The sequence below is a fragment of the Rhinatrema bivittatum genome, chromosome 8, assembly GCF_901001135.1.
Source record: "Rhinatrema bivittatum chromosome 8, aRhiBiv1.1, whole genome shotgun sequence".
Lineage (NCBI taxonomy): Eukaryota > Metazoa > Chordata > Amphibia > Gymnophiona > Rhinatrematidae > Rhinatrema > Rhinatrema bivittatum.
Window position 1 is genome coordinate 181269742 of NC_042622.1, and position 23573 is coordinate 181293314.

The following is a 23573-nucleotide window of genomic DNA, read 5'->3' on the forward strand; positions in this document are numbered from 1 at the left end:
TGTAAGCTATGAGGTAATTCCGCTCATTAGAGCCCGCACGAACAGCGGCCATCTTCTCCCCTTTGCCGGAGAGTCGGACGACGCGGGAGAAAGTAAATAGGCTACGGGGGGGGGGGGGGGAAGAGATAAGCGGCAAGCCCGAGCTCTACCCGCTGGGCCCTCTCACACTTGAAAGGAGCGAGGGAGGGGGGAATAAATGAAAGGGAATCCCAACTCTCCTGCTGGCTCCGTGAGTCTGGGGGTCTACGGGCGAAGCTTCGACGACTGCAGCGGCTGACTCGGCTCCCCCTCCTTTTCCTGCCCGCGGTGGTAGCTCCCGGAGGTTACCGGAAGTTGTCGGCGCTGCCATGTTGAGCTGCTTTGTTGTAGGCTTCATGTAGATTTTCTTTCACAGGAGAGGGCTGTGCTTTTATTTTTTTTTTTTTCCTCCTTCTTTCCCTTTCTTCGCTGTACCTCTAATGCGCGCCCGAGTTCGCCATGGAGGCCAACTGGACCGCTTTCTTGTTCCAGGTAAAAGGAGTGGCGCGGGGGGAGGGAGGAAGGAAGGGAGGGAGGGAGGGGGCTGGGGGTGTGTAAGGGGGGAAGGAGGGAAAAAAAAGGGAGGGGGGGCGAGGGTAAAGGCGCTTCTCCGGGCCGGCGAGGCACCGCGGGCCCGCACTTGCGTAGCGGCCTTTGCCGGCTCGGAGGGAGGGGGCAGGCAGGAAACAACTTGAATTTTGGTGGGGGCTGAGCGAACTCTTTTTCTCTCTCTCCTCCGCCGCTCTCTCTGGGAGCGAAGGGAAAGCCTCAGCGGAGACTGCACGACAATGGTGTAGAAATACCGGGCCCCCAGCTGTGCGGGGACTTGCCGCAAGGGAAGCGGCCTTACCACCCTCTCCTCCCCGAAAAAAAAATATAATGTATTCCCTCGCACGCTGCCTCTCTCTGTTTATTTCACATACCGTTTGCTATAATTGAAAGGGATTTTATAATTGTGCAAGACTTTTTCCGTGCCTGGTTGCATTGCCCCAGCCATCCTTTCGTCCCTGCCTCTCTCTCTCTGTTGTATTGTGTAAATTTGCTGAATTATTCTTTTAGCGGCAATGATCCTAATTTTATTATCAATACTGTTAGTATTTTAAGTAATCAATGCCGGGTAATGAAAACAAGGCGAAATATATTTATATATCCTCTTGTGATATATATATATATATATATATATATATATTTATTTTTGCTCACAAGAGGATTAAACCACTGCAATCCACTAATAGACTGATGATTTAAAATAAAGCGGATTTTTTTCCGTTTTAATTTTGGGATCAAGAGGTTGGCTTAATTTTAATTGTGATTTTGTATGATTGAGATACATTTAAAAAAGGAAAATTTGTTTAACTTTTTTTTTTTTTTTAATTTTAAACTTTCCTGAATAATGGGCCCTAATCCTAAACGCAAGAATCTGTGAAGTTTGAACTTTCACTATTTGCGGTCAGGCGAAGGATTTTCTGAGGTTATTTTAAATGCAAAATCAGACGGTTAGACGAGTTATAGTGAGCCATAATACATTTTGAAATCTTTTTTTCCCCCCAACAAGTTTTTACTTTTTAAATATTGCTGAGTTTATTAATGAGCCATTATCCTTTCAAGTATATATAGAAAGAACCACTTGCGTTATTTATTAAAAAAAAAAATGAATTCTTAAGGAAAATTCCTTGTAATCGTCCCATGAAAACTTGTTCATTAGGGCATCTTTTTAAGCTGCTTCTATAAACCCCATTATTTAGAATCCTATTAGTCTGTTTATCTTTATTAGGCTATGTATAATTTGAAACGGAATTCATTATAGTTGGTCCAGAATATGTTAAGTTTCTGGATAACTGACTTTTTGATAAAGGTAAATAGTTCTTTTGAGTTCCAGGTATTAGATGTTAAGAAATATTTTAAATGTATAGGTTTTTTTTTTTTTTATTGTCTTAGAGTTTGAGACAGGAGAGGTTATGTTATGATGTGTTAATTTGTTTTCAGCAAGCACCTTATGTTTGGACCAGGCAATATTTTTCTTAAGCACTTGTAGCATTTATTATTAAATAAATGCTACTGCAGTTAGATGTTCTAAAATAACACATTTGTAGACAATTGGCACTACTGCTCAGAAGTTTAAAATTTGTGCTAATTCAGTCCCTTTTTGTGTTTATGGTTTAGGATGCTACATGAACACCAAAACAATCCTAAAACATTGAATATATGGTACTCTACATGTTGCATGCAAGAAAGTATATTAAGTGTGTTATGTCGCATAGCCATGTTCATGTTTACTTTACTTCACAAGCTAAAAACATAGAATCTGACTGCAGATAGGCTGTCAAAGGCCCATCTGGTCTGCCCAGTGTCATTTCTAGTGCAGTTGCGTAGACCTTGGTTGATCTCTGCCTTTTCCTCCCCTCCCTTTTTTTTTTTTTTTTTTTAGCAAGTAGGGATCTTCTATGCTTATTTCAGATTTTTGTGAATTCTGTTGCTGGTTTTGCTTCAGTTGCCTCCCCTGGAAGGCTGTTTCATGTATCCATTGCCCCTTTTTCATGAATAAATATTTTCTGTTACATCTGATTCTACTCCTCTGGAGTAGTTGTTCCCACACCAAATAAAAAAAAATCTGCACAAGGGAGCAGAAGCCATCCACTAATCTTTAGAACCCTGAGTCAGAGGTTCTCACAATATGTACTTTGGTGGTCATATTTACTTAAAATATTTTGTTAGCTGACATATTCATCTGCATTGGCCACAAATAAAACACCGCCCCCCCCCCCCCCCTTACAGTTGGTGGCCCCATTTGAGAAACACTACCCTAAGCATGGCTCTTCTACACTATACTTTTTAAATGCACACACAATTGATTTGAAATATGTATTCCTTTAGAAGAGAAGAGAGACTGGAGTGGGGTTAACAGGAGAGAGTAGGACAAACATTTAAATACCTCAAAACAATACAAAGAAACAATTTTTCCGCAGAAAAGGAAGATATAAGGTACTGCAGTTTTCTAAATGGTCCAAAAGTAAATGGAATTAATTTGGATCTTAGCACGCTGTATGTTTTTTCTCATTGTCTCTGATTTGTTTCATAGAAATGTATGGTTAATTGCATTTAGTAAATTTATTCACTTTTATATTGCAATGATTTTTGAAGGAACTGGATGTGCGTTCTGAAAATGTATTTTATTTAGATATTCTTTTAGACCTTCCTTTTGGAACATCCATTCTAGGTGGTGTACAAAATAAGTGCACAATATTAAAACTCATACAATGAAATAAAATCATCCAAACATAGATCATGCCTCACCATAGGTTGCTTAAGGTGAGTTACATTCAGGTACAGTAGGCATTTCCCCTTCCTCTGAGAGCTTACAATCTAAGTTTATAGCTGAAGCAGTGGAGGAAAATGAAAACAATAGTATATTTCCATGGTTACTTTTGTATGCTAGTCTTATGGTTCTGGAATCCTTGCCAGTGTTAATTCCATTTTTATTTAACTAGATTTTCTGTAACAGTGATTTTGCTTTACCAACATCATCTGGCATTGCTAGTGAAAGTGTCTGTTAAATATTAGGAGAAAGCATCTTTCCATCAGGGCATTCAAGATTCATGACTCACTGATGCTAATTTTCTCCTCTGACATTAAGACTTCAATGCAAAATCTTTTACCCTCTGGCACCAAAGATTGCCAGCACCACATCTTACTATTCTAGGTGATGAAATAGCATATTTTTGTTTCGTGTTGCCAACCACATGGAGGCAAAGTTCATACTGAGCTTGTACATCACGTAATACTGGATTTCAATATGATGTAGATTTCAAAACCAATTAAAATTCATCCTGTAATTGGAAAGAAAAATAACTTGCAAAAGGCAGGTACTTTTATACGCCATGAATCGCCCACCATTGACAGCAGGAAGAACATTCAAATGTGCTTTTCTTTAAAAAGCTTTAATGTAGCAAATTGTGATCCTTGGAAATCCAGCAGTCTTGGTCACTACTGCAAAAATTCTATGGCTTGTACTGATAATTGCTTCAAAAGTACTAGGAGCTAAGGAAAGTGACCTTTGTACATAAGAGGGCTCCATATTTGAGGTCTTTTTCATGTGTGCAAACTGTTAATGTTTCAGACTAATGCATGTTGGTGCAACAGGAGAAGCTGAGCAATATCTGCTTATTACCTTCTGATCCAAAAGGTCATCAAGTGCTGGAAAATAGTGCCTTCAATCTTTGCAATTTGGATTTCTTCCAGAAAAATTGATTTTCTTATATGGTTTGTAGCTGTATCTTTAATATCATAATGTAGCGAATTTCGGCAGATAAAGATCAAACAGTCTATCCAGTCTGCCCAGAAAATTGCTTTTGGTAGTACCTGCTGCTCTATGCAGGTTACCCCATGCCTAGTAACTGCAGCTCCTTGCAGATTATCCCTATGCAGAAGTGTAGCACCTAAAGTTAACATAGATTACCCACATTTTTTTCTTTGCATTTCCATTCTCTAGCCTGTCGGGATCAACAGTGTTTATCCTATGCCCTTTGAATTCCTTCACTGTTCTTGTCTTCACCATCTCTTCAGAGAGGTCATGCCATGCATCCACTACCCTCTGAGAAGAAATATTTTATAATACTGGTTTTGAATAGTCATCCTTAGTTTCATATCATGAACTCTAGTTTTGCAGTTTTCTTTACAACAGGAAAGGTTTGATAAACATAAGATATGCCATACTGGTTCAGACCAAGGGTCCATCAAGCCCAGTATCCTGACTCCAACAGTGGCCAATCCGAGTCCCAGATAATTGGCAAATACCCAAACATTAAGTAGATGCCATGCTACTAATTCTGGCAACAAGCAGTGGCTGTTCCTTATTGATTAATAATATGGACTTCGGGAACTCATCCAAACCTTTTTTAAACTCAGCTACACTAACTGCCTTAACCACATCTTCTGGCAAAGAATTCCAGAGCTTAATTGTATGTTGAGTGAGAGAGAATTTTCTCCAATTTGTTTTAAATGTGCTACTTGCTAACTTCATGGAGTGCCCCTTAGTCCATGTATTATCCGAAAGCGTAAATAACAGAGTCACATTTACAAAATCATGAAAGGGTTTAAATGGGTAGACTTCTATCATATCCCCCTCTTAGGACTGTTGAGCTTGGAGAAGTCGCTAACTTCTTTAGCTTTTCCTCATAGGGGAGCTGTTCCATGTCCTTTATCATTTAGGTCGCCCTTCTCTGTACTTTCTTCAGGTTAGGGCTGTTCAGCTCAGAGAAGATATGGCTAACCAGCCTGTAGTTTGCAGCCTTCTCTCTGCTATCATGCTTGTGAAACGGGATCGCCACTGCTCATTTCCAATCTTGCAGCACCACTCCCATTTCCAGGGATCTATTGAACAGGTCTGCCAGCACATCTGAGCTCCCTTGTATCTTGGGTTGTATCTCATCTGGCCCCATGGTCTTGTCCCCTTTCAGTTTTCCTAGTTCTTCGATAAATGGGGTTGCATCTACTCCACTCACCTCCATGCTTTTGTCAAAAAGCATCTTCTTTAGCGAACACCAGATTGAAATATTTATTTAATATTTCTGCTTTGGAGACAGACTTTGGAGACTGCATAGAAATGTGATCATGGGGTTCTAGTTAAAATAAACATACAAGAGCACTCTATTTTTATTTTACAGATGTAGTATGGTGTTTTATTTTTACTGGTAACAACCGTTGAAGATTTAAAAAGTTAATGTAAATTCTTAGAAACGAAATCTTGACTAAAGTAATATTCTACCAGATGAAAGAACTGCACCGTTAATATACAATGTGTACCAGAAAGGTATGTCGCAGACCCAGAGTTTTGAATAGATCACCAATATAAAGGTCATATGTGATTAATATTTGTATTTCCTCATTTAGAGAAACATAACATAACAGTGCAAATCCAAGGAGAACCCAGACATAAAACTACATTATGAAAGATCATTTGTACAGATTACTCAAAAAGAAAACTTGAATTAAAGTTTGTTGAAATTTAAAATTACCTTACTTTGAATGCAATATAGAATATGTACCATTTGCACCCAGAAACTAAACTGAAAGGGAAAAAATGCTAGTCTCAAGTTTTTTACTTGAGGGAAACATTTGTTTCTTTCCAATATGAATAATTACCAAATCCAAAACAATATACAATTCTTTATCTCCCTCATCAAGAGCTTATCATCCAAAGCCTCTCCTGTGTATAACATTCTCCCATCTTTTATTAATCTTTAACACAAGAGGGTTACAGTGCGAGTGCTTGATTATACAAAAACATTTGGATTAACAAAAAAAACTATTTATGGATGGAATGTTAATTCACAATAAATGCCTATAATATCCCATTCCTGTGTATAGTTTTTTTGTTTTACACCATTCACACCCCAAACCACACAACCACTCTTCAATCATTCTATCATTCATCCAGTTGTGCCATGATGACCTCTCCAAATATTGTATACGGTCCACCATTCAATCACTTAACGATCAAAGTGGAATAGAATGGAGAGTTCCGCTTTGAATTTGCACCTGAGATCTTCGCAAGTTACCAGTCACTGGTAGAGCCACTAACCAATAGTGATTGCCTGCATAGGTTAATTCCCAAAGCTTCATATATTCACATGATACCTCTTGGCTAGTAAATTTGACATCTAATCTCTCCACTTGCATCAAATCCACAAATTTCCGGAACCGCATAAGAGGCATAGGGCCAAGAGGCTTAATCCAATGAAAAAGAATATACGTTTTGGCTAAGCAGGTCACAATATGTACATATTTCACAATGGAACTAGTATTGCTAGATAACCAATGTGTGGAGCCCAGCAATATAAAGTCTCCAGTGAGGGGTGGTTTCTGCTGCGTAGAACCCTCAATACCTTGGAAAACTGTATTCCAGAAAGAGTGCCTCTGTCCCTATGGCACTTTAATCAAAAATATGTAGCAGAATTATGCATCTTACAGGCATGTACATTATATATATTTTATGCAACAGCTTAAATTGCATTTCTTGAATTTTTATTTCCACCATTGTGGAAAAGGCGTATCCGAAATTACATATTTCTTTTTGCGATATCGAGTGTCCCAGCAATTCCGTCCATGATTTGGCTATTGGTGCACAGAGCTGTTTAGACTCTTTGCTAAATCGTAGTTTTATATCAGAAAGATAATGAGTTGTAATTCTTTTTCACCTTAGTGAACAGGATAATTACAGGGTTACAGGACAACATTTGCAACAAAAAGTGTCTCACTTGCAAAAACACATAGATGGGACTTGAAATTGAAATCTCAGTTGATCAAAGGAAATCACTGTTTGTTGGGATGCATGATATATGTTCTCCAGAGATGTACCATTTGATTCCCACTTCGGCGAACATCTGGTTGTTCAGTCCAGGCAGAAATGCCGGATTGCTGGTCAAGCTCAATAATTTAGTATTAAAGGGTTTTACCTTGAACTCTCAGCAAAAATATTGCCAAGCCAATCTAACTGGTTTTATTAATGTATGATTCCTGATGGGTGCGGTGAGGTCTGTTGTTCAACTATGTTATACATTAGTGGGTTTCAGAGGGCACAGAATATGTTATTAAATCTGGAACTTCGAACTTATATTGTGCATGATACCATTCCCAGCAAAATCACATTTGACATGCCTTATTATAAAAGTAAAAATGCGGTAATTTTAGGCCACCATATTTTTTTTGACAATAGAAGTACTTTATAGCTTAACCTTGCTCTCTTTCCCCTCCAAAGAAAATGTATTAACGCTTTACGGAGTTGCAAGAAATCTTGACGCCTAATCCAAATGGAGCATTTGCAGCTTACAGAGCAATTTTGTCAAGCGGGCCATCTTGAACAGGGCACTTCTACCAAATAGTGACAAAAGGAGGGTCTTTCCATGCTGTCACTTGCTCCCAGATATTTTCTATTAGAGCTGAAATATTCATTTCATATAATTGGATAGATCACGCGGCATCCATAAGCCTAAGTATTTAGAAGACCTTTTAGACCAAGATAAGGGAAGAATTTGCCATGTCGCTGGTGGGGGACGTGGTGTGAGTAGGGCTTTGGATTTGGAAAAATTAATTCAAGCCAGTGAATCGCCCAAATTGCTCGATAAGTCATTAGAGCTGGTAGTGCAATATGGGGATTTCTTAAAAATAACAGCATGTCATCAGCAAATAGACAAAGTTTTTATACTCTTTCAAACCTAAACGAAAGCCATGAATGTCCGGGGTGGTTTTTATTTTGATAACCAATGGTTCTACCATCAGGTTGTACATTAAGGGGGATAGGGGTCAACCCTGTCTTGTGCCACTTTCAAGTGTAAAGGGTTCAGATAACTCCCCGTTTATGTTTATGCGGGCGGCTGCATCGTGTACAAGAGTTTAATCCATGCTATAAAAGGTTGCAGGAATTCCATATTTCTCTAGTAGTCAGAACATATAGTCCCTTTGAATATTGTCAAATACTTTTTCAGCATCTAAACTAGCAATGAGCCCATTGGGATTTTCTAATTTTCCAGACCAGAGGGCTTCTATTAATTTGCGTATGTTAATTACTCCATTCCTCTTCTTTACAAAGCCAGTCCGATCTGGAGCAGTGAGGTCAGGGATGATTCTGCTCAGACTATTGGCTAATATTGAGGCTAGTATTTTAACATCCATATTAATTTAACAAGATGGGCCTGTACGAACCTGCCTGGGTTAAGTCTTTACCTGGTTTAGGAAAAAAATGACTATTAGGGCTTTAGTCATATCTGGAGACCAACTGCCTTTATGAACACGTCTGGTATAGGTTTTGTAGGGGGGGCTACCACTTTCTCTCTTAAGAGCTTATAAAATTCAGCTCCAAAGCCATCCAGCCCCGGTGCTTTTGACAAAGATAACTGGTTAATTACTTATGATATTTCCGATGTAGAGATGGGATTAGATAATCTCTGGTGCCAAATTTCTGGTATTTGAGGTAGTTGTAAGTTCTCAAAAATTTTTCAGGCTTTTTCATCTTTTCCTTTTTTCGACTATAGTGTTTGATAGAACTTGAGCATTATTTCAGTGATTTTTCCTTGGGAGATTTGAATATTTCCATTAAGTCTACCATATTTGTAATGAAGTGCTTGGGTTTGTTATATTTAATCAGCCTTGCTAAACGTTTACCGGCTTTATTTCCCTGGCGAAAAGATTGTTTTAAATTGAAGAATATGTTGTATTTCACGTTGATAAAGCAAGTGATTAAGGGTTTTTGTAACCGAAGTTATTTCGACTGGTAGCAGGCTGGTCAAGTTAGAAATATGTTTTTTGTGTTTTATTTTTTTAAAGCTCTGTTGATTTTGCAACGAGAGTATTTCTTGATCTCTAAGCTTATTTTTATGAGCCACATACGCAATTATCTGCCCCCGCAATACAGCTTTGGTAGCATTTCAGTAGGTAACGCTTGAAATATCCTCCATGTAATTAAATTGGGCATATTCTTCCCATTTATTTTTTAAGTATGTGACAAACTCTGCATTGTAATAAAGCATAGGGGAGAGCATCCATTGGTATGGAGTTTTTGGGCGTGTAATTATGGCTAAGTCTGTAGATATATGTGCATGATTTGAAACCGTAATAAGATCGATGCTAGCGTCTCTAAATCTAGGAAACATATCAGCGGAGATCAAGAAAAAATCGATTCTTGAATAGGAGTGTTAGACATTTGAATGATATGTAAAGTCCAACTCCGTAGGGTGTAATGTTTTCCAAGCATCTATTATTTGAAGCTCTTTCATCAAAAAGTGGATACTCTCTGTATCCCTGCTGGGCGTTTCTAACTGGTTTAGTATCTAATTTCGGATCAATGGTTAGATTAAAGTTCCCTCCTAGTATTAGTTTGTGTTGGAGATTTTGTCCTGTTTCAGAGATCAGACCCACATAAAACTCATGGCTATAGATATTTGGGACATAAACAGTGCACAATAGGATTTTTTGTTATTTAGTAGTGCCACATATGAGGAATCTGCCATCCTTATTTTTAATTTGCTTGTCCATAACAAAAGGGCAATCTTTATGTATCAGGATGGTAATTCCTCTACATTTAGTGGAATAAAATGTATAGTAACATTGGGTGGGCCAATCTTGTTTTAACTTTCCGTGCTCCTTGTCAGATAAATGGGTCTCCTGTAAGAACCCTATCTGTGCTCTTGCCCTCTTTAGATGATTCAAAATCTTTTTACGTTTAATAGGGGAGTGTAATCCCCGTACATTTAAAGATATTTATTTCAGGTCAACCATAATCAGTAATGTAAACAGGGTTAGCTTGCCAGTATAATAGTAATAAGGTCTTGGACCTCGAGGCTGGGCAGGGTTGCAAGTCCCACGTACTTAGTTGTATTAAGACTATTTTTCCCAGAGTAAAACATCACAGCCAGCAAAAACCACACTTACCCCTCCAGGTACTTATTCCTTGTTTCACTTCATTCCTTCCTTCAAACATCCTCACAGCACTGACCATACATACAATTGTCACACAACACATCGATATCAAGCACCTTGCTCCTAATGGGCACATCTTCCCCAATTCGCTTCTGCTGTTCCTTCTACTGGGTGAAGACATGTCCTTCGGGCTTGCCAGCCATAGCACAATTTGAAGCAGACGAGTAGACCGTAATCAAGTTAAGGTAAAGAAAACACATAATCTTGACCGGAGATCGTAGCATTTCATAGTGAAAGAAAGATAGCCTTCCGGCTTTGAATTGTTCACAGTAGTCACATCATAAGAGAGCACTTCCCTAAGATATCTACTGACCATCTTGTCGATGCTAGTATTCAGAAGCCAAAGGAGTTCCCTGTATGTACCCAGATCAGCCCAGACCCCTGGGTTTTATCTCCCCTCCAGCAGGCGGAGACAGAGACATTTTTTGTGGACTCTGTCGTGTATCCCTGAGGTGCTCCTTAGTCTGTCAGTATTCTTCTGTCTCCAGCAGGTGGAAGAGGTGCTTTCTTTGAGTCTGGTGTTTTTTTGGTCAGGATTTAGGAATATGGTTTGTGCCTTTAATAGTTTTTATGGTTAGGCAAAGGTCAGGTTTTGGCTAGGCTAGTTTCCCCTTTTCTAGCCTTCCAGAAGGTTGCCAGGTCCTGGTGGGGCCATTCTCTCCCCCCCCCCCCCCCCCACCCCATAATAGAGGCTTTGGAGCAGAGGGTTGAGGACCCTGTAACTGCCCACTGAAGGTGATCCCAGGGGTCTCGGGCTCTCACCTTCAGTCAGACCTTGTACAGGTTAGAAAAAAAAGGTACTGTGTTTAAATTCTCCTGCTCTGCCAGCCTAACCTTCTCTCCGCGGGTGTGTAGCATGCGATCAGGTTCAGATAGCGGACAGCTCCCGATCAGGTACTTGTTTGTTTTCGCCGCTCCTGTCTCCTGCCGGGCTAAATTTAAGGCCGCTGCTTGTGGTGCGGCCTGTGCTGCGTGCAGCAGCATGCACGCGACTCTCCTGTGCCAGCATTTGCACGGAATGTTTGTCAGGGGGAGAGGGGTCCTTGGGAGTCGCTGCACCGACGAAATCGAGGGGCAGTGACCCACAATCTCGTGGGGGGGGGGGGGGGGGGCGGGGGTCCTAGTTTTGTTGCGGTAGGCCCCGGATCCATTCCTGCTCAGCAAATGCTCAGCAAATGCTCAGCGCAGAACTGAGGAGAGAGCGGCTATGGGGGAAGGGCTTCCCCCCTCCCCCGTTGTCTCCGCGGCCTAGTGTGCCCGGGGGGAGGGGGGGGCGGCTTGAATGGGGCTGCGGAGGATTCTGTAGGGGACGACGAGGAGGTCGACTCCGAAGGGTCTTCTTAGTTGTTCACCTGATTTTGTGCTTTTAATGCACAAGGCGTTCAAGGCTCACAAGGCTGTGAAGTCTCGGGGGTCCAAGGTGGCTCACAAGGCACCCACGTCCGCAGAGCCCGGGGATGGGTTCAGGTGCAGAAGTCCACCAGAGCACTGAAGGAGAAGTGTCCACTTTGGTCCGGTGGACAGCAACTCTTCGGATCAGTCAGATGAGGGGGAGTCTCTGCCACAGGCTCCTGATCAGTATCCGGAAGGGGATCCGGATTCCCAGCCCCATCCGACCAAGCACATGGGCTTGCCTCCGGTGGAGGGTGATGACCCCAACGTGGTCCGCTTGTTCCAGAAAGATGACTAAGGACCCCTTACCCGGTCATCCTGAAGGAGCTGGGAATTGAGTCCCTCAGGACGATTCCCGGTTTGGCGCTACTATGGATCCAGTGATGCTGGGACTCGAAGTCCGGCTTGGTCTTTCCTATTCCTTTTGTTTAAAGAGTGGGACACTCCTGATATGGGTTGAAGGTAAGTCGGGCTATGGATAAATTGTACCCGCTCCCAGAGGACACGCTGGATCTTCTTAGCGTGCCAAAGGTGGACGCTGCCGTCTCAGCTGTGACGAAGAAGTCAACTATCCCGGTGACGGGAGCCAAAGCCTTGAAGGACTTGCAGGACCGCAAGTTGGAGGTCCAGCTCAAGAAGATTTTCGAGGTGTCCGCCCTCAGGGTCCGGGCCGCCATATGCAGCAGTTTCGCACAGCGGGCCAACCTCCGCTGGATCCGGGATTGCAGGCATCCGTGGCCCTTTCAGACACCCAGGCACAGCAGGCCGGACAGTTGGAGGCCGCGGTGGCCTACAGTGCAGACGCACTTTATGATCTTTTGCGGACCTCTGGGAGGATGATGGTCTCAGCGGTCTCTGCACGAAGCCTCCTATGGTTGCAGAAATGGTCGGAGGATGTTCTTCCAAAGCGCATTTGGTTCTCTACCCTTCAAGGGAAGACTGCTGTTCAGGCAGCAGTTGGAGGATATGATAAAGTCGCTGAGGAAGAACAAGGTCTATAAGCTGCTGGAGGACAGGCCAAGGACGAGAAGCTCTTTTCCTCAGCGGGCGAGATTTTGGGGGAATTGACGATTTTGCTTCTCCCGGTCCACCAGTTCCTCTTTTCGTCAGGGGCAAAGCCGCCAAAATACGTGGAACCAGTCCTTTTGGGGCCAGCCCCCCTCCAGGGAAGGAGGCCCCCAGTCTCATGGGGGTCCCAAGTCCTCTCAATGAAGTGAGGCCGGTTCACTTCTCTGTTCAAGAATTGGGGGCAGGCTGTCCTTATTCCTGGAGGAGTGGACCACTGTAACATCGGATCAATGGGTCCTAAGCATAATCGAACACAGCTACGCTTTAGATTTTGCACGTCCGATCCACGACTGCTTCATGGTTTCCCCATGCTCATACCGTCAAAAGCGGCAAATGGTACAAGACACCCTGCAGCACTTAAAGGATCTCGGCGCCATAGTTCTGGTTCCTGCCGGAGAACTCGGGCGCAGGCGTTACTCAATCTATTTCATTGTGCCGAAAAAGGAAGGCACGTTTCGCCCCATTCTCGATTTGAAAAAGGTCAATCGGACGCTGAAGGTGCCTCATTTTTAGATGGAAACTCTTTGCTCGGTTATAGCATCTGTACACAAGGGAGAGTTTCTAGCGTCGTTGGACCTGACGGAGGCTTATCCTCACATACCCATCCATCCAGATCACCAGAAATACCCACGGTTTGCGATCCTCTGACAACATTTCCAATTTTGTGCACTTCCCTTCGGTCTAGCGACGGCACCCAGGGTGTTCACCAAGGTGATGGTGGCAGTGGCAGCGGCCCTGCGATGCGAGGACATTCTGGTGCATCCCTACTTGGACGATTGGCTGATTCGCGCAAAGTCGGAAGCCCTATGCAAGGTTGCGGTCCAGCGGGTGCTACAGAGATTGACTTCCTTAGGCTGGGTGGTCAATCCCGACAAGAGCCATCTGATTCCTTCCCAGTCCTTGGGAGTTTCTGGGGGCCAGGTTCGAAATGGTCTTGGGCAAGGTTTTTCTTACAGAAGAGAGGCTTTCCAAGTTGGTACTCAGGTGGAATTCTTCAGGTCCATGCTTCGGCCCAGGGCCTGGGATTACTTGTAAGTTCTGGGGTTGATGGCTTCCACGCTCGGGCTGGTCCTGTGGGCTTTTGCTCATATGCGTCCTCTTCAATCAGCGTTGCTCTCCTGCTGGAGTCCACTTTCTCAGCAGTTTCAACTTCGTTTACTGCTGACGGACTCGGCGCGTTCCAGTCTGCATTGGTGGTTTTGTCCAGACCACTTGCGTCGGGGAGTGGACTTGGAAATTCTCACATGGGTCGCGGTCACTACCGATGCCAGTCTCTCTGGATGAGGAGCCGTGTGTCTAGGATTGGCTGCGCAAGGGCAATGGACGAGGACCCTCCTGGTCGATCAATCGTTTGGAAACCAGGGCGGTTCGGTTGGCGTTACAGGTCCTTCTTCCCTTAGTGGAGGGCCGGTCAGTGAGGATACTGTCCGACAATGCCACGGTGGTGGCTTACATCAATCGTCAGGGAGGAACCAGGAGCGGTGGCAACGGAGGCATGGCTGTTGATTACCTGGGTGGAGCAACACTTTTACAAGATAGCGGCCTCCCACATTGCCGGAGTAGACAATGTGCAGGCTGATTTTTCTCAGTCGACACCAGTTGGATCCAGGGGAGTGGGAACTCTCCGAGGCTTTTCGTCTTCTGTGCAAGCGTTGGACTATGCCTTCCATGGATCTCATGCGACAAACCGCAATGCCAAGGCTCCTCTGTTCATCAATCAGTGACGAGAACTGGGAGCAGAGGGAGTAGAAACTCTGGTCCTATCCTGGCCAAGGGACATTCTGTTGTACGTCTTTCCGCCATGGCCATTGGTCGGAAAAGTGCTGCACCGCATCGAAGTTCATCCAGGCACAGTGATTCTAGTGGCTCCGGAATGGCCACGGTGTCCGTGGTTTGCAGATCTCCTGACTAGCAATCGACGGTCCGCTGAGGTTTCGTCCATCCTCTACTCTCCTGCGTCAGGGTCCCGTCTGTTTCGGCGAAGTAGATCACTTCTGTCTAGCGGCATGGCTTTTGAAAGGCAGAGGTTAAGGACGAGGGGTTACTCCCCCCCGCGGTTATCGCCACGCTCTTACACTCCTGTAAAACCTCTACCTCCAGAGCATACGTTAGAGTCTGGGGAGTGTTTGAATCCTGGTGTTTGGATCGGAACGTTAGTCCTTCCAGGGCCTCAATCCCGGAGGTTCTGGAATTTCTGCAGGCTGGATTGCCCAAGGGGTTGTCCTTTAATTCCCTGCAAGTTCAGGGGCGGCGTTAGGTTGTTTTCGAGGTAAGGTGCAGGGGGTAGCGCTGGCCTCACATCCCGATGCGGCTAGATTTCTGAGAGTGGTTAAATACTTGCGCCCTCCGGTTCGAAATCCCTGCCTTTCCTGGAAACTTAATTTAGTTCTCCGCGCCCTTTGTAAGGCTTCCTTTGAGTCTTGAAACGGGCAACTCTGAAGGACATCACCTTAAAGATCGTGTTTCTAGTGGGTATTGCTTCGGCGAGACGGGTTTCAGAGCTCCAGGCGTTATCTTGCAGAGAGCCTTTTTTGAGGATTTCGGAAGCTGGTGTTTCATTAAGAACGGTTCCCTCTTTTCTCCCGAAGGTGGGTCTCTACTTTTCATATGAATCAGTCGGTGGAGCTTCTGTCCTTCGCGGGTCTGGACGACTCCTTGCCAGAGTCCCGGGATTTGTGGAAGCTGGATGTAAAGAAGGTGGTGTTGCGTTACCTGGAGGATATGAACAGTTTTCGTCTCGTGGACCATCTGTTCGTCTTATGGAGTGGACCCAGAAGGGGTGATAAAGCTTCCAAGGCCACTATCGCACGTTGGCTTAAGGAGGCTATTGTTTCAGCATACCTTGTACAGGGTCGTCCGATTCCGATGGGGCTTAAGGCTCATTCAACGCGCTCACAATCCACTTCGTGGGCTGAATGCCAACAGGTTGCGCCGCAAGAGATTTGTAGAGCGGCTACCTGGAAATCTACACATACTTTCGCGAGACATTATCGACTTGATGCCGGGCACCAGAGCTCGATTTATTCGGAGCTAGTGTCCTCCGAGTGGGACACTCTCAGTCCCACCCTGCGTAGGGAAGCTTGGGTACATCCCAGGAGTCCGGACTGATCCGGGCACGTACAGGGAAAGGAAAATTTGTTCTTACCTATAGTACCACGGATCAGCCCAGAGTCCCACCTAGGGAGAGTCCGCTCGGCCGGTTAACCAATTGTTTGCTGTGAGATACATAATGCCGCTCTTTTCAGGGTAAGGATTCTAGGGCATAGTTTTGGTTTTCGTCAGTTACATGTTTTTCATTACCTCTGCTCTTCGGGGGAAGGTTGTCAGGAAAAGTTTTGACATTTTATTATTATTCTGTTTGGGTACAGTGGAATACTGACAGACTCTAGGTGGCACCTCAGGGATACATGACAAAGTCCACAAAAAATTTCTCTGTCTCCGCCTGCGGAGTGGAGGTAAAACCCAGGAGTCTGGGCTGATCCATTGTACTACAGGAAAGAAAATTTAGCAGGTAAGAACCAATTTTCGTATATATTGTTTAGTAGGGAGTGCTATATGATTTGACGAGCAGATGAATAGAATGATATAAATTGCTGATTTAGTCAGTCCTTAGTTGTTCTTGATCTATATTATCCTCCTTTCCTATAGGTCACTTCTCTGTTACTCGCACTCATAGTATGCTGAAATTTATAGGTAGGTGCGTGCAGCATAAGGATCTTCTAGTCTCCAATTAACTAGTACTGAATGTCAAGGAAACAGGTCTCTGGTATGGTAATCTGGTCCCATTCCACAGCTTTCCAGTTTCTAAGTTCGTAATGGCATAGCAGGTTTTAAGAGTCCTGTTGGTCATTGTTCTCCAAATGAAGGAATGCGATAAATTTTTGTGTTGAATCCTTAGATAATCCTGTAGTCGTTTTCCCAGCTTATGTGATTTTAAGTTTGGCTGGATATTGAAGAGTGAATCTGATTCCTTTTTTTGTATAGTTCAGCACATATTCCCGAGAATGCACGTCTGTCCTCTGAGACCTTTGCTGAGTAATCGTTGAACAAGAGGATCCAGGAATCTTCATATTTTAGCGGTTGTGCTGCTCCTGGTTTGGGTTTTTTTTTTTATAAGCCATGAGAAGTTTTTGTTTGTCGGCAAAGTTCAATATCCTAGCTATCACCGGCCTCTATTTAACAGCATTTTGGTTATTTGTGCGCAGCCGCTGAGCTCTTTCCACTACCATCAGCTCCGTCGTCAGAGATAGGCCCAAAGATTTTGGAAGCCACACCTGTACTAGCGGCAGCAAGTCAGGATCTCTCACTGATTCTGGGACGCTGATGATGCGTAGTTATTTTGCCTCCCTCTGTTCTCTTGATCTTCAAGCCGATCTTTTAGAACATAATTTTCTTTGTTTAGGGCTTGCAATTCTGTCTCCATGCGGTCTGTATTTGATTCCTGCATCACCATGCGGGAGTCAAGATCCTCAATCCCACGATTCTGCGATTCAAAAGATTATTTTATTTCATCTATTGACAATTGTAATTTAATTAACTTATCTTCCAAGGACGCTGACCCATTCTTTGACATTCCTTTAATTAGGTCAACTTTAAGTTCCTGCATAGACTGATCGAACTCCACCATTTGCAAATGATCAGCCTTTACCTTATCTCGCATTTCTCGTTGCTGTTTAGCCGTCATACCTTCACACCTCTCATTGGGGTAGATTTTAAAAGCCCTGCGCGCGTAAATCCAGCAGGATTTACACGCGCAGGGCACTTGAGCGCTGGCGCGTCTATTTTGCATAGGCTGCCGGCACATGCAAAGCCCTGGGGCTTTGCTTGGGGGGCGCAGTGCGGCATCCGGGGGCGGGGCTGGAGGCATGATGGCCGTCCAGGGGCGGAGCCGAGTGCTCCGGCACAGCGGCCTGTGCCGGGGCAGGGAGCCGGCGACGCGCACAAGTTACTCAACGAAATAAGGTAGGGGAGGGGGATTTACTTAGGGCTGGGGGATGGGTTAGATAGGGGAAGGGGGGGGGACAAAAAAAAGTTCCCTCTGAGGCTGCTTCGATTTCAGAGCGGCCTCAGAGGGAACGGAGACAGGCTGCGTGACTTGGCACGCACAGGCTGCCGATTTTGCGCAGCCTTGTGCGTGCCGACCCCAGGTTTTAAAAGATGCGCGTGAACAAAAGTACGTGCGCGCGTACTTCTTAAAAATCTGCCCCATTAGTTGTCGCTTGTCACTTATATTCAGTGGTAGGAGCTTTTTTCACAGTAAAACGGCAGATTTGAGATGTAAAAGTGGCAGCCCGAATGGAGCTCTTCGGAAACACGACTTCATAACTGCATGACATCACCGGAAGTCCAACATTCTCCCAACTTAACCAGTTTCCACTACCTAAGGTAATTCCAATAAACCGCTTTCCTCACTCTCATCCAAAGCTCAGTACACACAAGCTGTCTAGGACAGAGATTCTCAACTGGTGTGTCGCCAAGCACCCGTAGATGTGTCGCGACTCCCGGTGTCCCACTGCCCTGGTTGTGCTTCCCTTCTCCATTTTTCCTGGTCCCATGGGACATTGGGAAGCCTCCTCCCTTCTACCCGCCAGTGTGAGTAGGAGGAAGCCTCTGGCTGGTGAGGTAGGAAGAAGGGGCATCGCATAGCCCGGGAGTGGGTTGGTTTGAGGGGGGCTGGGAGGAGTGGTAGTGTTGAACCTCAACGAAGTAAAGCTGCTAAGAGAGCTCATCCCCGTGGCGGTGAAGAGGAACGTAGACCCAGACCAAACAAGGCCACCACGGGAGCTCATCCCCATGGTGGTGAAAAAGAAGGGGGGGGGTGTGTGTGTGTGTGTGTGTGTTTGACCTGCAAGAGAAAGGAGTAGGAGAGTTGCTGGAGAAGGTAAATAAAGGTGTCTTTTTAAGTTTATTTTTCTTGATTTACTGCCATTTTAATTATTGGGTATTATGCGATATCTGCTGTTATGAAATATTTTATTGATATTTGAATAATTTTTATGAGTTTTTAATTGTTGGATATTATTCTGTTTATCAGTTGTTTTGTAACATTTTTAGTATAGCTTTACAATTATTTCCTTGTGGGGCTCTATGGCAGCTTGGCTTATTCTGTTTTCCCAATAGGAAATGTATTAGTGTTTAGGGCCTGGTTTAATACTTGTATTTCTTGGATAGAGTTGTTACTGTTTGAGTGTGTTCCATAATACAAGTGTAACTTTGTGCAGGCTAGTTTGTGTGCATTATTGCAGATCCTGGGACTATGTTAGATGCTATATTTCTCTTTACATTTCTCCAGGTTCGCACTGCATGCAGATTGGCTTTTTTGGTTTTCCATTCCAGTTTCTGTTTCCATATTTATAATTTGGGTTTTTTCTGTACTTGGTGAAGATCAGTTCTGGGTCTGTGACCAAGGTGAGGTATTTTACTAGCATGTAGGCATTTGATTCAATCTTATTTGTTGTGTTTTCTCAATAGGATATGCATTAGTGTTAAATTACTTTCTTTTCATAAGAAAGGCTATTGTACCTGGTAGTAAAGGGAGTTTGTTTTGCTTTTACTGAGATGTCATCAGAACCAGAATATCTTTTTTGTATGGCGAGTTGTACAGAGTAATGCCCTGGTTCTGCTCTGACCCATTGTTGGGGGTCGAAAGGGTTCCTGTGGATGCAGAGTGCATGTTTACATTTAGCTCTGATGTTCACATGTTCAGTGTATCACCCATGTGAGAACCATCTGTCAGGTGTGTCCCGGCTGAAAAAAAATTGAGAACTACTGATCTAGCATATGTCCTTCTTCCTTTATCACTATTGCCAACCTCCCTGCAGTAACAAAAGTTAGAATGGCTTATTACTCTAAAATGAGAAGTTATTTGGTGGCGATCTGAATAGCAGGGTCATGATGTCATTACCTGGGCATTTACCAGATACTTATGTGGTCATTATCAACTCAGCAGAATAAAATCTCTTAATGAATGAAACCAGGTAAACGGTAAATATTTACTTAGATTTTTTTTTCCCCAAGTGGAAATCAGTGATACAAGTTAAAGTACAGTTTGTTTGTTTTTTTCTAAAATTCTTCCAGGTCTTACTCTTGCTTCCCATCCTCCTGCAGTCATTTGTGGTGGTGCAGTGAGGAGGGGGCAGCAGAAATACTATGGGGGGGGGGGGAACGCATTTCTTTCCTGGTGCATACATCACCTCACTACTCCATGCCATATCCCCCCCCACCACCCTCTTTCTTATTTCACCCTCCTCTCTCCCCCCACTCACTCTCCTCTCAAACCTGACTCGGGGGCCAGTGACACCTACCATCACCGGGTGCAGTCCTCTTCTCCTTCAGTTGCATCTGCAGCCTTCTTTCACGCTTCTTCTCCCCACTCTTTCCATCCTGAATGGGTGTCAAAGACACTTTTTTTTTTTTCTCCTTGCCGGGGGTCGCAATTAGGGAGCAAAACTACGATTGCTTCCTGGGCTCTCATTGGAGCCAGAGAATTCTACTCCTGTTCTCCTCCCAGCTGGAGTGAAGACGCTGTTGCTGTCTCCTCTTTCTGAGCACCAATGGGGGTAGAGACTCTGCCACCTGCTCTTCCCTGCCTGCTGATAGCATAATAAGGTAAGGTGTAGTCATTTAGTGGATCAGTGCTAGTGCTGTGCACGGTCATGGGAAAGACCCGTTCCTGATATTTTGAACTTGTCTTTTATTCCTGGGGCTGGGAATGCCATCATTTGACAATCCCCGGTGGGGGAAGAACGCCAGCTATTGCTCAGACTGAGTGTGTACTAGATTTTAGAGGGAACAGAAAGCTGCCCAAAAGACTGTTGCTGTACTGGGAGGAGGATAACAATGAAAGCAAAACTCCCTGGGTTGTTCCAAGTGAAAGCTCAGTGCTATATAGGCTCAGTAGGGACCATTTCCAAAGGAGCAGGAAGAAACTTGTGGCCTAAAACAGTTGCCATGGAGTTTATTTAACTAGAGGATGAATGGGGTTTGTAATCTTCTGTTCAAAACTTGCATTGTACATAATTAGTAGGAATTTGTATTTGGCATGTTTTATCTTTTTATAACTTTTCTCAGTGTGTCGAAGACAGTTTTCCTTTGCATACAGAACTGCAAAGGAATTTGGTTTTAGTATAAAGTACTGTTTGCATGAAGGGCTGGAGGGCTTTGCAAGTTAGTCTGCTGCAAAGCAGATGGGTGTAAGGTGTACTGCTAAAGAGGTTGGGTGTCTTCTTTTTAAGGAAACTTGGTGAAGCTGCAGTAGCAGTGCAACTTCCCCAAGTAGGTAACTTTGACACCGCTGTTCTTTTGCCTTTTAAAACCAGCAAATATTCTCATTAACTGAGATCATAGCCTGTAGGCATAGAAGAGAGTAAAGAAAAAGTGTTTTTATTTATTTATTTTCATATTCTATCAGGATGTGTTCTAAGACTCCCATTCTAAAGCAATTTTAAAATGATGTTAGCTTTTACTTTGTCACTGACTAGCCATAGCTGAAGGGGTAAAAGCCTCTTAGCCATATTAGTCAGGGTGAACCTAAATAAAAAGAGAAGTAGGGATGAATGAGACTGCTATAGATTAGGATATGCTGTCGACTACAAAGCATGAAATTCCTTACTATCTTGATGTAGGTTTCTCATGTCTTTTGCATGGAAATAAGAAAGTGAAAAAAAATGTTGATTTTTTTTTTTTTTTTTTTAAATGACTTTTTGGTGCTTCCTTTGGAAGAGCTTTAAGATGGTGACAGGTGAGCAAGCCTCTCAGGTACCCAGAGCCCTGAAGATCTATGGTGCTTTGTAGTTGAGGATGTCATGGTACTTTTGTTGTAGGAACCAAACATGAGTCAGGAGTAGGGAGCCACACTGGTAAAATTAATTATCATCTTCTATAGTACTTGACATTTGAAAAGGGTGACAATTTGGAAATGATGGGAGGGAAGGTCATTACTTACAAAAAAAAAAAAAGTATGGTAAGATTGTACGAGATTCTGCTGTCAGGGCTGCCATGAAACGTGGAGAGTGGTTGGCAGCCCTGCAGGCTCCTGAAGCCCTTTGACTTCAGAGAGTCAGGGGAGGAACAGCAGGAGCTCTTTCTGAAATGCACCCAGGCATGGTTTTAAGAAATGATGAAAAACAGGCCATAACAAAGCAGCAAAATGAGACTCCATGCTGCTGCATTTACGCGAATAAACGTAGAACGTACAGCTGTTTGGTTGATCTCTTCCGATAGTATCATCAGAACACCAACAACTCCACAGAAAATGGAAGGTTTATTTCACCAGTGGCCAAAAAAAGCAAACAAACCTGTAGAGTGTGTGTGTGTGTGTGTTTGTATGTGTATACACACACACACCTACAAACACGAGCAGTCCATGAGAATACCAGAGACATAGCCTGGCGCATGATCAGCATATTAGCACATGATGGGATATATTATATAAAATATACAGCTTCACCCCCAAATATAATTTTTTTTTTTTTTTTTTTGCCTGTCTTGATTTTGTGCCTGAAGGTTATCAGTACAGTCTTGTCTTCTAATACTTTTGACATCATGCAAGAGTTTTGCATATACTGCCTGTGAGGATATTTTCTTAAGTCTGAATGTTTTGGTTTTTTAGGCGCATGAAGCCTCTCACCATCACCACCACCATCACCATCACCAACAGCAGGCGGCTCAGAACAGCCTGCTGCCTCTCCTGGGTTCTCCTGTTGAGCCTATTGATCAGAAACCCATACTGCCCATACCCATAACTCAGAAACCACCGCCACCAGCAGAACCAATCAAGGAAATGGTTGTGGTGAAAAAGGAGAAGCCCAAAACCTCCTTTGTGTGTACTTATTGCAGCAAAGCGTTCAGGGACAGTTACCATTTGAGACGCCATGAGTCTTGCCACACGGGCATAAAATTGGTGTCCCGACCAAAGAAAACGCCTACCACGGTGGTACCCCTTATGTCAACCCTCGCTGGGGACAACAGCAGAACTTCACTGGTCTCGACCATTGCGGGAATCCTGTCAACAGTCACTACATCTTCTTCGGCTGCTAACCCTAGCAGCAGCAGTACTAGTATTACAAGCACCCCAGTCGCTATGCCCGTGACACAGACTGTGAAGAAGCCCAGCAAACCCGTGAAAAAGAATCACCCATGTGAGATGTGTGGGAAGGCCTTCCGCGATGTCTACCATCTCAACCGGCACAAGCTGTCCCACTCAGACGAAAAGCCGTTTGAATGTCACATTTGCAACCAACGCTTCAAGAGGAAGGATCGGATGACCTACCACGTCAGATCTCATGAGGGAGGAATAACGAAACCATATACCTGCAGTGTTTGTGGAAAAGGCTTCTCCAGGTAACAGTGAGCAAATTTTATGCAAGTTGCTAGTTTTAAAGATGACATTGCCCATTTCTGTCTTGTTGATTTATTTTCTCTTTATCCAGAGATTCTATTTTTTATAATTTATTTTTGTGTGGCTGCAGAGTTTGCTTTTTTTTTTTTTAATGGGCTTGAGATTTGTTAAAATAATAAATACAAAAAAAAATTAGTAAAGCTTCTTTCTCAAAGGCACTCTTAAGCTGTTTATACTGTATTCTTACTTCAGGTGTGATAACACATGGTTCTGATAATGGCAG

The 23573-nt window shown here is 43.7% G+C and overlaps 1 protein-coding gene across 2 annotated transcripts in view; it reads left to right on the top strand.

Moving 5' to 3' along the window:
- Positions 1–244: 244 nt before the first annotated feature.
- Positions 245–23573, top strand: part of VEZF1 (vascular endothelial zinc finger 1) — a 64595-nt gene continuing 41266 nt past the window's right edge. The window contains exons 1-2 of one of the 2 annotated variants that reach the window (XM_029611828.1): positions 245–510; positions 22562–23292. In XM_029611828.1, the coding sequence (XP_029467688.1) occupies positions 478–510; positions 22562–23292 (764 nt within the window). In that variant the 5' untranslated portion in view covers positions 245–477. The remainder of the gene's footprint in view (positions 511–22561; positions 23293–23573) is intronic. The other variant, XM_029611829.1, reaches the window with a different exon arrangement.